The following is a 15,221-nucleotide window of genomic DNA, read 5'->3' as shown; positions in this document are numbered from 1 at the left end:
ACAAAATTACAATGCCTCAGATATGTTCTCAATAAGCTTCATGCTAGTTTTTCATCTGTAAACTTATCCACAATATACAGATCTTTTATTCAAATACTTCATATAATTAAAAAAAATCCTCTTTTTTGTATTCTGGCAAAGCTTTGGTGTAATACAGTGTTATATAGTGTTTCTCCAGTGATCTCACAAATATTGTAGACAATTAATTAAGCGATTTGTAGAAGATTTTACATATACTCGCTCTCCCAAATTGTTATACTTCAATTATTTCTTCCTCCAGTGCATATTTGGTTAAGCTGATTTGAGTAGGGGTATAAATGATCACATATCCATATCTCATTAATTAAGAGTAATTGGAATAACAGCTACAATCTAATTTTCTCTAACTTTAACAATTTATGCATATTAAAAATAAAACGGTTAAAAGGTCAATATCAGTATATGTGTTGTTGGTGAAGAAGATGGCACATAGCACAAATGAAAAAGGTTTCAGGCTGGCCTAAAAACAACAACAACAAAAATCAAGCAATTTTAGGATTAATATGAATATCACTTTGGAATCTTAAATCATAGCACAATATGTAAACATTAGCTCTGCAAAGGCCAACTATGATCAAGTGAAGCACAACAAAATTACAGAGGTTCTAGTACAGTTCAGCCAAGGTCTCCGAAGTGGCTATTTTGGTACAGTCCCCAACTGGTGGGCCTCAGGATTTAGAAGGTTAATTTGACCTTTCAAACTAAAAAAGCAAAATAGAGAGGAAAAAAATATGATTTCAAGGTTATAGTTTTGTTTAAAAAAAAGAGTAGACATTTTAACTATCTTTTCAATTTTTACTTCTATTTTTTTTTCCAAGGAACAGCTGAATCAGCAGGGTGGTGTGGTGGTTAGCACCGTCACCTTCTTGTAGTGCTTTGTTTAATTCTCAGCTGGTGTCTTTATGTATGAAGTTTGCATGTTCTCCTGGTTTATGCATTTGTTCTCTCTGGGCACTTCTGCTTCCTTACACAGTCCAAAAACATGCTTGTTGGGTTAACTGGTGTCACTAAATTCTCCCTAGGAGTGAGCGTGAGTGGTTATCTGTCTCTTTGTGTTGGCCCTGTAGTGGACTGGCGACCTGCCCAGGGTGTGTCTTGCCTATAGTCACAGGAGGGATTCAGCTTCATGGTGAATGACAAAAACTTCTCTTTTGTCCACGTACCACACCTCGCTGGTGCAATTCAAACACCAGTTTAACAGCATTAATGTCCAAATCACATCGCTATTTTGCGGTGATTGAAGTGTCTGACAGCAGAGACAGAAATGATCAATTTAAACATTTCCTTTTTGGAAACCATATGCAGCTGAAACAGCAAAGATAGAGTTTAACCGGACAATCTCATCTGTTGGATAAAATGCACAGTTTTATCATTTAAAATATTAAAATGACTTCTTGGACGAAACGTCTCATTGTCCCTCTGACTCCACCTATCATTCCTCTGGCATGAAAACCTGTAACTCATCTGATGGTCCTACAGTGACAGAGCATCAGCATTTAAACGGTTGCTCAGGCAACCGTAACAGAACCTTGGGGTCAGTGTACGGCTGCAATGTGAATAGAATCTGGTTAGCTGTAAACAGGGTCTGCTGGTTGCATAAGGCGACACGTGAGGACATACTGTATGATGTGTAAACATCTCAGAGGGGACAGACATGTCTTGGCAGAGTCCACCTTCAGGCACAGATCTCTGTGTAAATCAGCTGACGCTGGTTGCAGAGAAATTATAAAATATGATTTAGTTTTTAATCAATTTAGCTGCTTTTGACATGTCAAGCATTTTATTGTGTTTCATCTTCATTTTCTTTTGCTTTAGTTTTGTTTAGACTCTCTCTACAAAAATGAAATATTATATTTATAAAAATCTCAAATATCACAAATCCAGTTGAAGAGGATAAGTTTTGCCAGCAGCACTAACATTAATAACCTATTTTTGAAATGTCAGCATGTATTGATGCAGCATGTGGACACATTGCTTAAAGGCAAAATTAACAAAAAAAAAAAAAAAAAAAAAACTGCCCTGTTGCCCGTATCACCTTGCAGTGACAGTGAAAATTCAATTTGCATTTTTATTGCTACTCAAAATAGTGACTTCATGATGGGAGTTAATATGGATACTCAACATGCAGACAGCTGACACTTGTTAACAGATGCATTAGACTGAAGACAAGCGGGTCACCATTATTTAGGAGCTTACAAGGTATTTTTAAGGATAGCCGAAACCCCTCTATATACTATTTTAACTTGAGTCTGTCACAACCTCACTTTGTTATCTATTGTCTTTTTCTACAATGATTCCTCCTCATCCTCTCCCTTTCTGACCTCAGAAGGAGAATCCTCCTCTCTGCCTCTGACGTCTGACTCAGAGTTTCATCAGCGGGAAGTTTACTTTATTACTTAATTCAAACGACGTGTTCGCCCACACTTTTATTTTTTCTGAGCGAGGAGTCAGTGACGGTGCACTGTTGCATCAACCCGCAGTTCAGAGGAGCTCTGTTATGAGCGACATTTCCAGAACAGCACACCAGATGACTAAGCAGCATGAATAATGACTTCAGCTTTAAAAAAAAATATGCCTTCAGTAAAAAAAAAAAAAAAAAAAAAAAGAAAATTATCTGTGAAAAATATTTGTGTCATACAGAAATCTAACAGTCAGGATGGAAAAATTAAACAAATAAATGTGTAATTGTACAGTCTGGGCTCTAATGTGCAACCATACAACAAGAAAGAAACATCAGATGGTCTGTGATGACATGGTACATTAACAAAAAAAAAAGAAAAAAAAACTGGGAAAGCCTTTTCACTTGTGACTAAATCTCTGACTCATGTATTACATCTTGGGTTGCAGCCAGAGTTGAATTAATTTCAGGGATTAATAAAATCACAATGTATTATCTATTTAGGAGATGCAGAAGGAAAATTAATTCAGACCCAGAGCTTTTCCAATGAAATTGGCAATGATAAGATATGTAAAGAAGATGACTGATTTTTAAAAACTTTGGTAAAGATGTGCATTAATGAATACACTTGAGACTCAGAAAACAAATTTTTGGTTCCCTTATGTTCTCCCAACTGCTACATCTTTGCAAATATCCCTGCAACTGTTTGCATTAAAGGGTTATTCTTCCTCTGCGCTGCTGAGGAAGACTGCTTTCATACCTAATCAGCTTTACAACCATTAACTGGAAGTGCTTTTAATCTTGTCAGGTAGAAATAACACTTGGCTCAGGATGAAGGAAAGATACAAATTTCTACTAACAACCCGTGTCGCTTCAGGTCTGCGCAACTAAAGCAGAAACAAAAAAAAAAAAAAAAAAAAAAAAAAAGCAGAATAAAAACTCACCTTCGTCTGTATCGCCTGTGACAGGAGTCTTGCTGGACTGTCCGAGCCCCATGACTGCTCCTCTTACAGATCTTCCTGTTCTGCTCACCTCAACCCAGAATCAAAAGGCTCTCCTTCATAGCCTGGTCAACAACTTAACTCACACACACATATGCACACACTCTCTATAGTGCTGCTGACTTAAAGAGCTCCCGTCTTCCTCTTAACTCTCCACCTTGACAAAACCACACATCTTTGCACACACACACAATAAAAGGGCTAAAGGGGGAATGAAGACTAAAGCCACTGATGTGCAGACACACTCACACACTTTCTCACAGGCAGAAGCACTACTTGCTCCGTCTTCAGTGCTGCTTAGATGAATGCAGGCAGACGATCGACTCTTGCCAGCCAGGGGGAGGAGGAGGATGTTGATGAGGAGGAGGGGGGTTGGTGATGTGATTGTAGCTATGACCCTCTGTTGACTAACAGTCTAACCTGTAAGACAAGACAAAAAAACATGACCACAGCAGCAGAGTGAGGGGGATATGGGACACAGAGACAGAAAAAGTAAAAAGGCAGAACTTCTCAGATATGTACTAAATGAGATCAAACTTATATAGAAGTTGGCTTGACTAAATATCACTTTCCTTTATAAATAGAGAAGGCTAAAGCTTTCTTATTTTCTCTCCTCCTTTATCCTCTGTCTCTCCTTTGTCTGCTATCTATCAATTATTTAACTTTCATATTTAATAAGAAGCACATCCCACAGGATCCCTGTCCACAGGGTATGTCTGATTAATAGTAGGATCTCTTTCCCTCTATCAACAGCAACTGGAGGCTTTTTGTTTTATAGTTTGATGGTGTTATGTGCTGTAAATGAAAATCCTTTGGGCTGGCCTCACAAGGTTTCATGAGTTACTGCATTTTGTGCCAATGCCAGACAAGAAAATAAAGACTCTGCTGCCTCTTGGAAGCCTGTAGGTAAACATTTGGTTTTATTTTATTGTATCTTATAATACATCATACATGTTAATACAGTCAGAATCACCTAAATATGAATGTTGGAACTGGAGAGTGAAAGACAGTTTGTTTGCTGTCTAAGTTAGGAGACTCATTATTGGGTTTGACAGGTAAACTAACCACATTTAGTGTGGGCGATGAGTAGTAACTCATTCTGAGACTGTATGATAAGGTCATCCCAGCACGTCTCAACAACCTCTAGGGTTAAATGAAATATTCAAAAACTAGTGTGGGAAGGCGCAGTGCTGAGCTCCCCGCAGAGGACACTGTCCTCGGACCCCCTTATCTGATCAAAAAGGGGGAACATGCGCTGCATAGAAAGTACTCCTATTTCCTCTTTCTCCCCCTGCATCCATCCAGGGCAGCGGCGGGCACCTACCTCTGAAAACTGCCGCTTAGTTGAGCATGGCACCATTTCCAGCCCGGTTTGCTGCAGAGATGATTAATCAACGGGGCAACAGCAGAGCAACAGTGCAGCTTCACAGTGTCGCTTGTCCGGTCCGACGTTGTTCGGACGACGACGCACCGGGACACCTGCCACCTGAAAAAAACGACACCGCGCGGCGGAGACGTGACTTGCGGGATGCGGCGACGGCGTGCAATGCGAAATCCCGCACGTAGTCTGTGAAGGACAAAGGCAACAGAAGCAGAGGTTTAGGAGTGGTGCTGCGCTGCACGATGCGCTGATGCGCGACTGACCTCCTCATCACCGCCTGTGTGATGGGCTGGCCACCACAGCCGTGCGTCTGGGGAGGCACGTTCCATAAGCTGCCCGTCAGATCTACTGTATTTGTGGGGCTGAGGCTTCCTTGTTGTTGGCTTACATACAACACAGAATTAAACGTCCCCAGTGTGTTTCCCACAGGGATGAAACGCACATTACACCATATTTTATTGGAATATAACATTCTAGAAATACCGCAAAGATACTTTAAAGCCAATGTGGAGTTTATCTTTATGCTTACATTAAAATATGTTTGTGTGGTTGTCCTTGACTTTTTAAGTCAAATCAGACTAGTTTTCTTCAAAAATTACTTCATATTTATAATTTTTAGTTTTTAAATTTAAGTTACATCCCCCCAAAGCTGCCACCAAATGGGCGGCTTTGGAACAGCGCCCCCTACAGCTCTTATAGAGTTCCCACTTTGTCATGAACACATCTGGAAGTCATTGTGAAATAGCATTCACTTTGGTGTCCCATATTGAACCATAAGCCGAATTCCTATTACCCCTCTTGGCCCTGTTTTAAATAGATGAAGTCTTCTTTTTCTTTCAAAAGTCAAATGGTAGTGGTCATAGCGCTCCAACCAGGGTATTGTGGGGGGCATGTGGATGGCTTGATGACCACTTAGTCCTAAAGTTATGTAATAAATAATAATTATAGTCCTACAAGAAAACTATATCTGTCTACTGTTAGGTAGTCTTTATATGCCTGAAACATGTCTTTATCCAGATACGTGATACTGATCTTTCATAGCAGTTTGTATCTTCAGTTTGCTCATTGTCACTGTCAGCATCTTTTTTTAAACACACTCTGTGTCCTTAACTACTCATAGAGCTATCACTTGGCTTAAAAAAACGTGAGTCATGAGTTTAGTCAAAATACTTGAATTTGAAGCACTATACATATAAAAGACAGCAGGAGTCAGCTGTTTCCTTGACAACTACCATGTCAAGAAGTCCTTTTGCTTTATGCTTCTCATCACAATAACTCATTTGCAGTGCTGTAAACCAGAAAATGTGCCTGCTGCAGTGGAATTTGCTGCCTTTTGGGGCCAAATCTCTTCAGTCCAGTCTCTCATCATATATCAACTTGTGCAGCCATTAACTACAAAATGTAAAACACACACATCCATTAAAAGGACTGCACAGTCACCTGTGTCCCCTGTTAATTGAGCAGGCCAAGGTCAAGAGGAGAATAGCTGAGTGGTGGGACTGCAGGGGGGGTGGATGAAGGATATGCTTACAGTGCACACTGCTCATCTTTTCCCCCTTTATGCCACTCCTTCATGCCAAGACACACTTTGTGTGGGCCATCCATCTTCATACAGCAAAAGATCTCAACACTCAATAAAATGTGACTAGTATCATTCAGAACCAGGCCAGTCCCTGACTGGGCGTTTGGCAGAATCAGGGGGTGTGTGCTTGTCTTTTAGTCGAAGTGAGTGATGACGGTGTCATATCACACCTGGACAGAGATAAACTGAAGCTACTTTACATGCAGGAAGTCTCTGCATGTGCCGACTCTGTCCTAGTTTTCTAAGTGAAAGTATTTCTTCAGCACTGTAAAGAGAACCAGTCTTGTTAAGTACTGCTTGGATTAGAATCCAGGAGTGGTGACTTTCACCATGATGCACAAGAAACCTGGACTGAGATGGGAAGTCTTGGAAATTAGCCCCACCTAGTGGAGTGAAAAGATAAGACCGTATGGGAGAAGCTAGTGTTTGTTGGGTTTTGCAGAAGCAAACATTTTTAATATATCACATTTTAATGACTGTTCTGTTGTTTATAACCAAGCCTCTCCCCAGTTCAAAAGTCTTATTATAGTATATGTATGTGTAGTTTTTACTCAGAACGGCTGGATGAATAATAAAAGATAAGAACCTTAAACCAAACTTTTTTAAACTGAGGCCAGGTCTTAATGCTGCTGCACACATTTCACTTGTGATGAAGTAGATTTTAACGAACAAAAGCAGTTATGGAAGTTTGTGAAAATGAGACTGAAATGATGCTGTACCACCACTGCAAAGTAGGTTCAGTCCATTCAATTGTCTGACCCCAGTTTGGGGAATTTTGTTCATATAACACACAGCATTACAAGTAAATTCTCTTTTTTTTTCATATCATACTTTATACAGTGATTTTAAAAATAATGAAGAACTGAAATATATATCAGTTTCACTTAAAGTACTGAGTCCTGAGCTATAGTATTGATGGTATACAGGATGTCATGTTTGGTAATTTATCATTCCGGATGCCTGTTACTAATGTTACTAATAGTTTAAGGTGAAACGTGTGGAGAAAAATCCGATGGGAATGAGTTAATATAAAAGCAGTTTAACAAACTACAGCATTTAATTTAATTTAATTTCATTTCATATAACTTAATTTAACCCTTTAAATCTCCCATTTGCTTCACTTTACTAGAGTGGGCCTTTGCAGAGATAATCTTCACATGTTACATGACTTGATAGAGATTTAGAGCAACAGCTGCATTATTTCAAAGAATATTTATATTCATCCAGAAAGTTTTTTTTCTTCCCCAAACTTCTTTTATTTGTGCTATTATTTATTCTAAACCATTAACACATATACTGCTATTTACACATCCTAACAAATATTGCTAGAGTTTCCTTTACTATGACCCTAAAGTATTTCCCAGTAAATAGACTTTGTGGTTGCAGAGATTTTCTTTTATGCAACTTTTGAGCAGAGACTGAAAGATAAAGCACAGGGCTGAACCTTTCTTACATTATAACTTTAGTTATTAGATATTTTGCAGATTAAGATCTAATAATTATAATATTATTTGCTATTACTCCTTTAGATTAATAGCAAGTTATAGTAACTTGCTATTATAGTAATAATAAACTCACAAGTTACCCAAAAGTGAATAAAGTAAATCAGGATAGTTTTACCATTTAGAGCTGCAAAAGCAAAATTACATCAATGCACTAATCGTTTTTCTGAAACGGACGATGTCGACTGTCTTGGAGCAGCTTTACCCTTCCAGTGACATCTCAGCTTTTACTTCAGTAAAAAAAAAATCTCTTTTCTGTTATAAATCACATTTAAAATAAAAATATTTCTCTCAGCTGCCTCAAACCAAAATAAGGGCTGTCTTATTCTCCACAAAACATCTCTGCCTGCCTTTCTTCTGCAGTTGCATAATTATATTGGAGTAAACAAAAGAGGGAGTGTTAAAATCTGTCCTCGTGCATACGTGGCTGGATGTGAATGCTGGTCAGACGAACAGAGGCTGTCGGTACAGCAGGTGTCACCGAGTTATGCTGATCTTAAACCACTTGTTGCTTGTTTTGTCCTTGGTGCCACCGGCACTCAGCTACCCTTTCTTCCCACCAACATGTTACACTAAAGTTCTGCACATGGCACAAGAGCTCACCCAGATGGCAGCTGATTTGAAGAGGGACCCTGAAACAGTAAGTCAGCCTCTGTGTTGATAATCATCACAGATTTCTGCTTTACAAACTTGACAAGTTCTTAAACTTTAAAGCTCATTTACTTTTTATTTTGAATTAGAGCTACTGCATGGCACATATGCCAGAACTTTACCTTGATGTCCATGTAAGTATGACTTCAAATTCTCTTTAAACTTAACAAAAGCTTATTTTGAATTAAGTGTTCGAATATAAAGTCATCAAACATTGTTTTTAGAAGAAAACATTTAGAAGTTTGTATTTTTCTTATTTACTTTCCATTTTGAGGTCTCTAACTGTTGTTAGACTTTCCTCTGTGGTGTTTTGACTGCAAACCTCAGCAGCTGTAACTCATCTGCGGGGACTCTTAATTGTTCCTCATGACAGAATGCTTGTGTGATGCAAAAAATGAGCACCTACATGAACTTGGTGGAAGGCCTCAGGCAGCGCCGCTGCGCTTACACCAGAGAAGTGAGGAAGCTGTGGACCAGTCTGAGACAGCTCTTCATCATCATGTCAGAGAGATGTCACGGGGTAAGACAAGACAAATGGTCTGAATGAGTGTTCACTGAGCAGTAGAGATGTATCACTAGTGTTCCCCATCCAGTGTAATTTCAGAATGGGAGTTTTGGGAAGTTTGCTGCAGCTAAAATTAGTCCCATTCCAGTTTGTGTTTCTCTTCCTGGATGTTGGCCAGGTTGCTACTTCCAGTAAGTCTCCAATCCTGGACTCTGACTCTACTGTACGGGACACCAGCTGCTGATAGCAGTCCTTGTTCTGCTCTCTGGGAATCCACTTCTAAATTAGCCTGCAGCAGGTGAAGGATTAGCTCAAGTGATAAGCCAAGCACTTCCTGAGAACAGTGGAGCTGGTCTCTAATCAAACAGATTGATGAATAAACCAAACAGAATGACACAATTAAATGAAATGATGGCAGATTAAAAATGTAACATATGAAAATGAATTAAATAAAATGAAAAAGACTTTATTTCCCAGTAGGAAATCATATGAACAATAAAATAAATAAAATGTCAAACAAAATGATAAAATAAATGACAGAACCTTACATAAATTATAAATGTATTCATCAGGTAATTAGTATTTAAATAAAAATCCACTTAACATAATAAATAAAATAATCAGGGAGTGTTTCATTTAAAAATAAATAAAAATCAAATTACTGAGTCATGAGGAAAAAATTGTAGCACCTCTGTGGTTTGCATTTCTAAAACAAATGTCGGAACAAGTCTAAATACACAAATTAGTTTAAAAGAGCCAAACTGCTGCTCCGACGGTCTCAAATAAACTGTTCACATGTACAAAAAAGTTATGTTTACTGGTTTCTATGCACAGTTCAGCATGCATAAAAATAAACGTGGAGTGAGTGTGTGCAGACGGAGCCACAAACTCCTGTCTGGACTCCGTCAGCTGCCAGCACCAAACAAACAAAGGACTGTCTCTTCACAGGAGTCTCAAAAATAGGGATTCTACTTTGGTCAGCATGATGTCTATGAAGGAAATCATAATGTGATGTCCCGAAGATACACAGTTAGATTGAGGATTATATTGTCCCTTTGTGCCACAGTGTCCAGCCTGCTTACTGTGTGTGATTTAGACTTTCACCTTAACAAAGCAGCTTCTTTCTTGGCTGGACAGTTTTTCTTCTTCTTTATATTCACTTTCATTTCAAATCACTTTTGTTTTTCAGATCTTTTTTTAAAAAAGTTTCAAAACTGTAATTTCTCGGAGCTGGCAGAGAGACACTGCCACTCCATCGTTTTCAATTGTTACTTATATAAAGACAAACAATTAAATTCTATATTCTTTCTGACTTTACATAGTCAAAACATATAACTTTAAAACACAAAATAAGAAAAATTTACAAAATAAAAAAAAAAAAAAAAACCTTGATGGACATACTCCAAGAGTCAGGATTCCATTTCTTATTTATTTAATTATATTTTATTTGTTAATTTCATCGCCAGGGATTGTATTTTTGTCTGCTCAGACAGTCTGACTCCCTGCAGCCTGACATGATAAAAAAAAAGGGGACATCAGAGCAGCTGCAGTTTAACGGGTCACTCAGTGCGAGATTCAACAGGATTAAGCAGGGTTTATGATGCAGATTATGAAAACTGTCCCATGCAGTCTGGATGTTTAATTCTGCTCACCTGATCTGATCTGGATCTGCAGTCAGTCAGTGTCCTGTAACCTGTCTGCCCAGACCAGACTGAGGCGCGAAAAAGTGGGCTTCTCTATAATTAAGGTCGATCATAGACCGTGACTACAGTACACTGAGGCCCTGATCTATTAACGCTTTGCGTGTACTAAAACAGGTGCAGACGGCTTTGCTCCGCTAAAATCGGCCCAAGCTTATCTATCAAAGCCGCAAACATGGAACTGCGTCAGTTATCCTGGCAAAACTGCGCCGCTCTCCACTTTGCGTTTCTGAAGCTACTGCATATGCATTATGGGCGTTCCGGCCAGAAAGTGCACATTAGTGGGAGGAGACTATGCAAATAAATCTGGTTTGCGCAGCAGTGGGATTCATGTAGCCCGCAAATAGTTTGCGGTGTTTATGTTTGCTCTAAAAATAGCGTTTCTGAAAAGCAGGTGCTAATTGGCACAACAGTATACGCGCAATGGCTGCAGTAATAATTTTAAGGAGGAGGCACAGACACCATGAAAGGCGACTAAGATAATGCATTTTTTTCTATTATATTAATATATTTAGAATGCCAGAGAAGAGGATTGTGGAGACGATCCAGCGTTGCAATATTAGAATTGCTGGATAAGTTTAAAGACTTTATCATGCCTGTCTTTTATTATTATTATTATTATTATTATTATTATTATTATTATTATTATTATTTCTTTATAGCTTTTAAACCTTTATTATTTCTTATTTGTTCCTTGCATGTTTTTATATGTACAATACCTTGGTTCCTAAAGGTTGTTGTTAGTGTGCCTTATAAATAAATTGAACTTGAATATGAAACTATATTGCAGCATTTCTGGTGACATTTAGATTTTTTTCCTCGACTTCCGCAATATTTTTATTTGTCTCCTTTATTTGTCTCAACTTCTATCGGATAAAAGTTAATTTTGCGTTTGCGGTTTCCTTGCTCTCCAGAACCTTACATGACAGAGCAAACAGCGCCGCTAAATCCTCATTTAAATACTGCTGTTTGCTCCGCAAATGATAACAGGAGCAGTCTTAATAGATCAGGCGCTAATCGTAGAAACATAACCAGAGCAAAACTGCGCAGCAAATGTTAAATAGCGCAGCAGTTTTGCCCTCGTCATAACTCAGCCCCTGAGTGTTTTGGTGTTTTGGTGTCCTTCTGCTGTGACGTCAACACAGTGTGTCCTCTCATCACAGCACAGAGAAAAATGTGTTAATACTAAAAGTTGACTGCTCATTTACATCTGTCTTTTTGTCTCAATAGGACTTGGTGTTCACGATCAGTGACTGCGCTCTGCTGGAGCGTTGATGTTCTGGATGCTGAAACAACATTTTACTACATGTTTAAGGAGAGTGTAAAGAAGGAGCATGACATGAGTCAGTTCTTTAAGCCTCTGCAGTAACAGAGGTGTTTAACACATAAAATGTATTGAAGTTACAATGGTAAAATTTCTTACATAGAAAATCATTTTCTTGTCCGTAGCAGAGTTTATTATCACCAATATATTTTAATGAGATGCCCTTTGTTTATATTGTCTCCAATAATATATGTTGTTTTATAGACAACTTTTCATGAGTAATTTTTGCAAAAAACAGAAATAAAGCAGAAATAAAAGTTTAAAAATGATGAAAGCCTTGCTCTTGTTATTGTCACATATAACCAGCAAGAAAAGAAAAAAACTGCTTCTTTTTGCAATTTATTTTTCGAGAAGTCAAAAAAAATAAAAACAAATTAAACAGTTAAGGCAACCTCAAGGAGACAAACTAAGCTGGAAATAAAACCAATCTACACTTTACAATAAGGCACACAAAATTGTGCTTAGGAACTAGGAAATGACTTAGGAAGGAAGCAGGGACTAATGGACAGTTAACCAGTGCTTACTGGTGAACACGTTGGTTAATTAAGATTTAAATTGTTATTTTGGGGCACATTGTAATTCTTTAGCAGAGTTACAAATTATTATATAATGTTCAGTTAACATAAAAAGGACAGTGTGATGAATCAGTGACAAACTGGAAATACAGAATTTCAGAGTATTGATTCATTACTTAATTATTACCTATTGATTACTTACTCATTTTGTGTACTTTAATGTAAAGTGACACATCATATGAAGTACGTAAGTTAAACTGATCTTGTTTAGTTAATCAGTAGCTCACCATTAGTTAGCAATTCTCCTTTTCCCGATCCCTAAGGGAGCATTACCTTTATAGATACAGTAAATACCCAAGTACCATTTTAACCTAGATGTGAAAGTTTTAGCACCCCAAGATTATGTACGGTTTTTAACATTTGTGTATAAAACAAACTTAAAAACAGTATGCTATGTCACAAAGTAATTGATTAGTTTCCTGTTCAGTTTCTTTTCCATCACTGATAGAGTCCACAAGTCGATAGTCACCTGAGTATTTCTGCAGACGAATCAAGGTTGTCCTGGAATTCTGAGGTGGCGTGTGAAGAGAAATGGTAAGAGTACAGTCCCCTGTGGTGCTCCTGTGCTGCTGACCCACTTCTCAGACACGCAACCTTTCAGTCTGACAAACTGTGATGTGTTTGTTAGTCAGTAATCCAGGCGACTGGGGAAGAATCCAGTTGAATATCCTCCAGCCTCCAGCCTCTCACTCACCAGGCTGAACTTTGTTAAATACACTGAAGGAGAAACAAAAAATCATGCTTAGTCATAGAGTTTGCACATGCGTTCCCTGACGAAGCAATGGAGTAGTACCACCTTAAACCATAGGGGCAATTTTAAGCATTATAGCAGATGTGTGACCCTCAAAAGGAACAAAGAAGAAGAAGCTGCTGCAGTGTATTTAATGTCCACACAGACCACCCACGTCTTCTGCTGTGCTTCTTTTTACGCCTCTGAGAATGCATATTTTCACAATCTCCCCAACATTATCGTATTTGCTCTAGTTAGAAACTGACGTCGGAACTGACTTGCTGATACCGAGTACAAATATGAGTGCTAATAAATCCATTACAGTTTATTGGTAAGGAGTGTGAAACAGAATGAGAACGTGACAACTGAGGAGTTTATTATTTGAAATATCAAATAGGTCATCCTGTGACCATCCTCTAAATGTAAGCCTTGAAAACTATCAGAATTCTGATCGATATGGAGATATAGATATAGATATTACTCAACAAATCTTCTAAGATCAGTTTCTGATACAAAGTCCGGGAGTCCCTGTAGTTTAACACATGACTAGAAAATATGACTGTGGTTGGCATTAATGTGTCCACGCTGTCTTCAACATTGTTTTTGTTTTCAAGTCTGTTTACTTTGATTCAATTTGAGGTGTAACAAAGAGCTGTATCAAATATTTCCAATATCAAATATTTCAAAACCAAATTCTCTCCAGCATCCGGAGACCTGGAGCTTGTATTTTGAACAATAAATGACAACCACACTATAAAAACTCTTAAAAAAAAAGTCTGAAATTCTTCTTCCCATTTAAATTTTATATTTAATGGGTTATTATTCATTGATAGTTACTGTGGACCATTTACAAACTATCCAGAATGTTAGTGACAATACAGAATTTGCAGAGGCAGCATTGTGTTAAATTTAAACAAACAAGATGTATGAGAATAAATTAGATAAAATTAATTTAAACTGTTTGTTGCCTTACTGAGTAACTGCCTATTATTGATAACTCAGCAGTTACTTATTTGGCTAGTCTTTCCATGGCCTCCACTGGCCTCATCTTTCTCTCCCTTTAGTTTTTAACCTTTAATTATGCAGGCGATTAAAACACTGAGGTCAAAGACTAATGTGATGATGGATCAATAAGTGGAGTGTGGGGACTGTGGCCATTAATCACAGTGACTGTAAACGTGCCAGGGCTTTGAGTTTTTTTCATTTTGAATTATCCACTCAAATAACAATCAAACAACAATTTACTGTACTGGATGAGATAAACAAGTAGCTTTAAGTAGTATATGCACACTACATTTTAGCTATTATTTAAAAAATAATTACATTAGCAATGATATTGGACCTCGTTATCTTTTAGAGGTGTTGACATTAAATATAGTTCTCACTGGCTTCGGATGTTAACTGCAGTGCGATCAATACTGTTGCACTAATTGATTTTTACGAGCCTACTACTGGTTTTACACCATTCCACCCAGGTGACCAAGCGGCTAGTCATTGGATGGAGTTTTCACTCCATTTAAAGCGGGTGATAAGTCAGGGCATCAGCTGGATGACCTGCTCAGATCCGACGGCATGTTCGACGAGAACACCTCTTTAAACTACGAGTGGAACAAACTAATCAGACTGGGTTCGCAGAAAAGCTTAAAACCATCTTTGTTTAACAGACCACTCTGCTTTAGTGGCAAACTTCTCTCCAACTCATCATCACTTCTCCCCGGGTCATCCCCCCGGCTCACTGAAAAAGAATGGACCCACTAGTACTTAATAAAAGAAAGTACCTGTCCTAATGTCCTTAAATGGCTATTCTAACTCTCATATACAACAGCCAGAGCA

General features: G+C 38.1%; 2 protein-coding genes across 2 annotated transcripts in view; one reads left to right on the top strand and one right to left on the bottom strand.

Moving 5' to 3' along the window:
* stk32a (serine/threonine kinase 32A) overlaps window positions 1–5,090 on the bottom strand; it is a 68,372-nt gene extending 63,282 nt beyond the window's left edge. The window contains exons 1-2 of the mRNA XM_042009360.1: window positions 4,763–5,090; window positions 3,382–3,858 (exon numbers count right to left, since the gene is read on the bottom strand). Coding sequence (XP_041865294.1) covers window positions 3,382–3,433 — 52 coding nt within the window. The 5' untranslated portion in view covers window positions 3,434–3,858; window positions 4,763–5,090. The remainder of the gene's footprint in view (window positions 1–3,381; window positions 3,859–4,762) is intronic.
* A 3,282-nt stretch (window positions 5,091–8,372) lies between these two features.
* On the top strand, window positions 8,373–12,280 carry zmp:0000001268 (CYTL1 domain-containing protein). Its single transcript, XM_042008992.1, has 4 exons — window positions 8,373–8,543; window positions 8,644–8,688; window positions 8,928–9,074; window positions 11,990–12,280. The coding sequence occupies exons 1-4, from the start codon at window positions 8,391–8,393 to the stop codon at window positions 12,032–12,034; spliced, it is 390 nt and encodes a 129-aa protein (XP_041864926.1). The 5' UTR covers window positions 8,373–8,390; the 3' UTR covers window positions 12,035–12,280.
* The last annotated feature ends 2,941 nt before the right edge of the window (window positions 12,281–15,221 follow it).

This window comes from Melanotaenia boesemani, chromosome 15 (genome assembly GCF_017639745.1).
Source record: "Melanotaenia boesemani isolate fMelBoe1 chromosome 15, fMelBoe1.pri, whole genome shotgun sequence".
In the NCBI taxonomy this organism is placed as follows: domain Eukaryota; kingdom Metazoa; phylum Chordata; class Actinopteri; order Atheriniformes; family Melanotaeniidae; genus Melanotaenia; species Melanotaenia boesemani.
The sequence above is the reverse complement of the archived record's forward strand: the minus strand, read 5'-3'. Positions and strand labels throughout refer to the sequence as shown.

Excerpts from the sequence above, each read along its gene's own strand:
- zmp:0000001268 (XM_042008992.1), top strand. The coding sequence starts at position 8,391 with ATGCTGATCTTAAACCACTTGTTGCTTGTTTTGTCCTTGGTGCCACCG. Across the intron at positions 8,689-8,927 it reads AACTTTACCTTGATGTCCAT|AATGCTTGTGTGATGCAAAA; the intron begins GTAAGTATGACT and ends TCCTCATGACAG. Across the intron at positions 9,075-11,989 it reads TGTCAGAGAGATGTCACGGG|GACTTGGTGTTCACGATCAG; the intron begins GTAAGACAAGAC and ends TTGTCTCAATAG.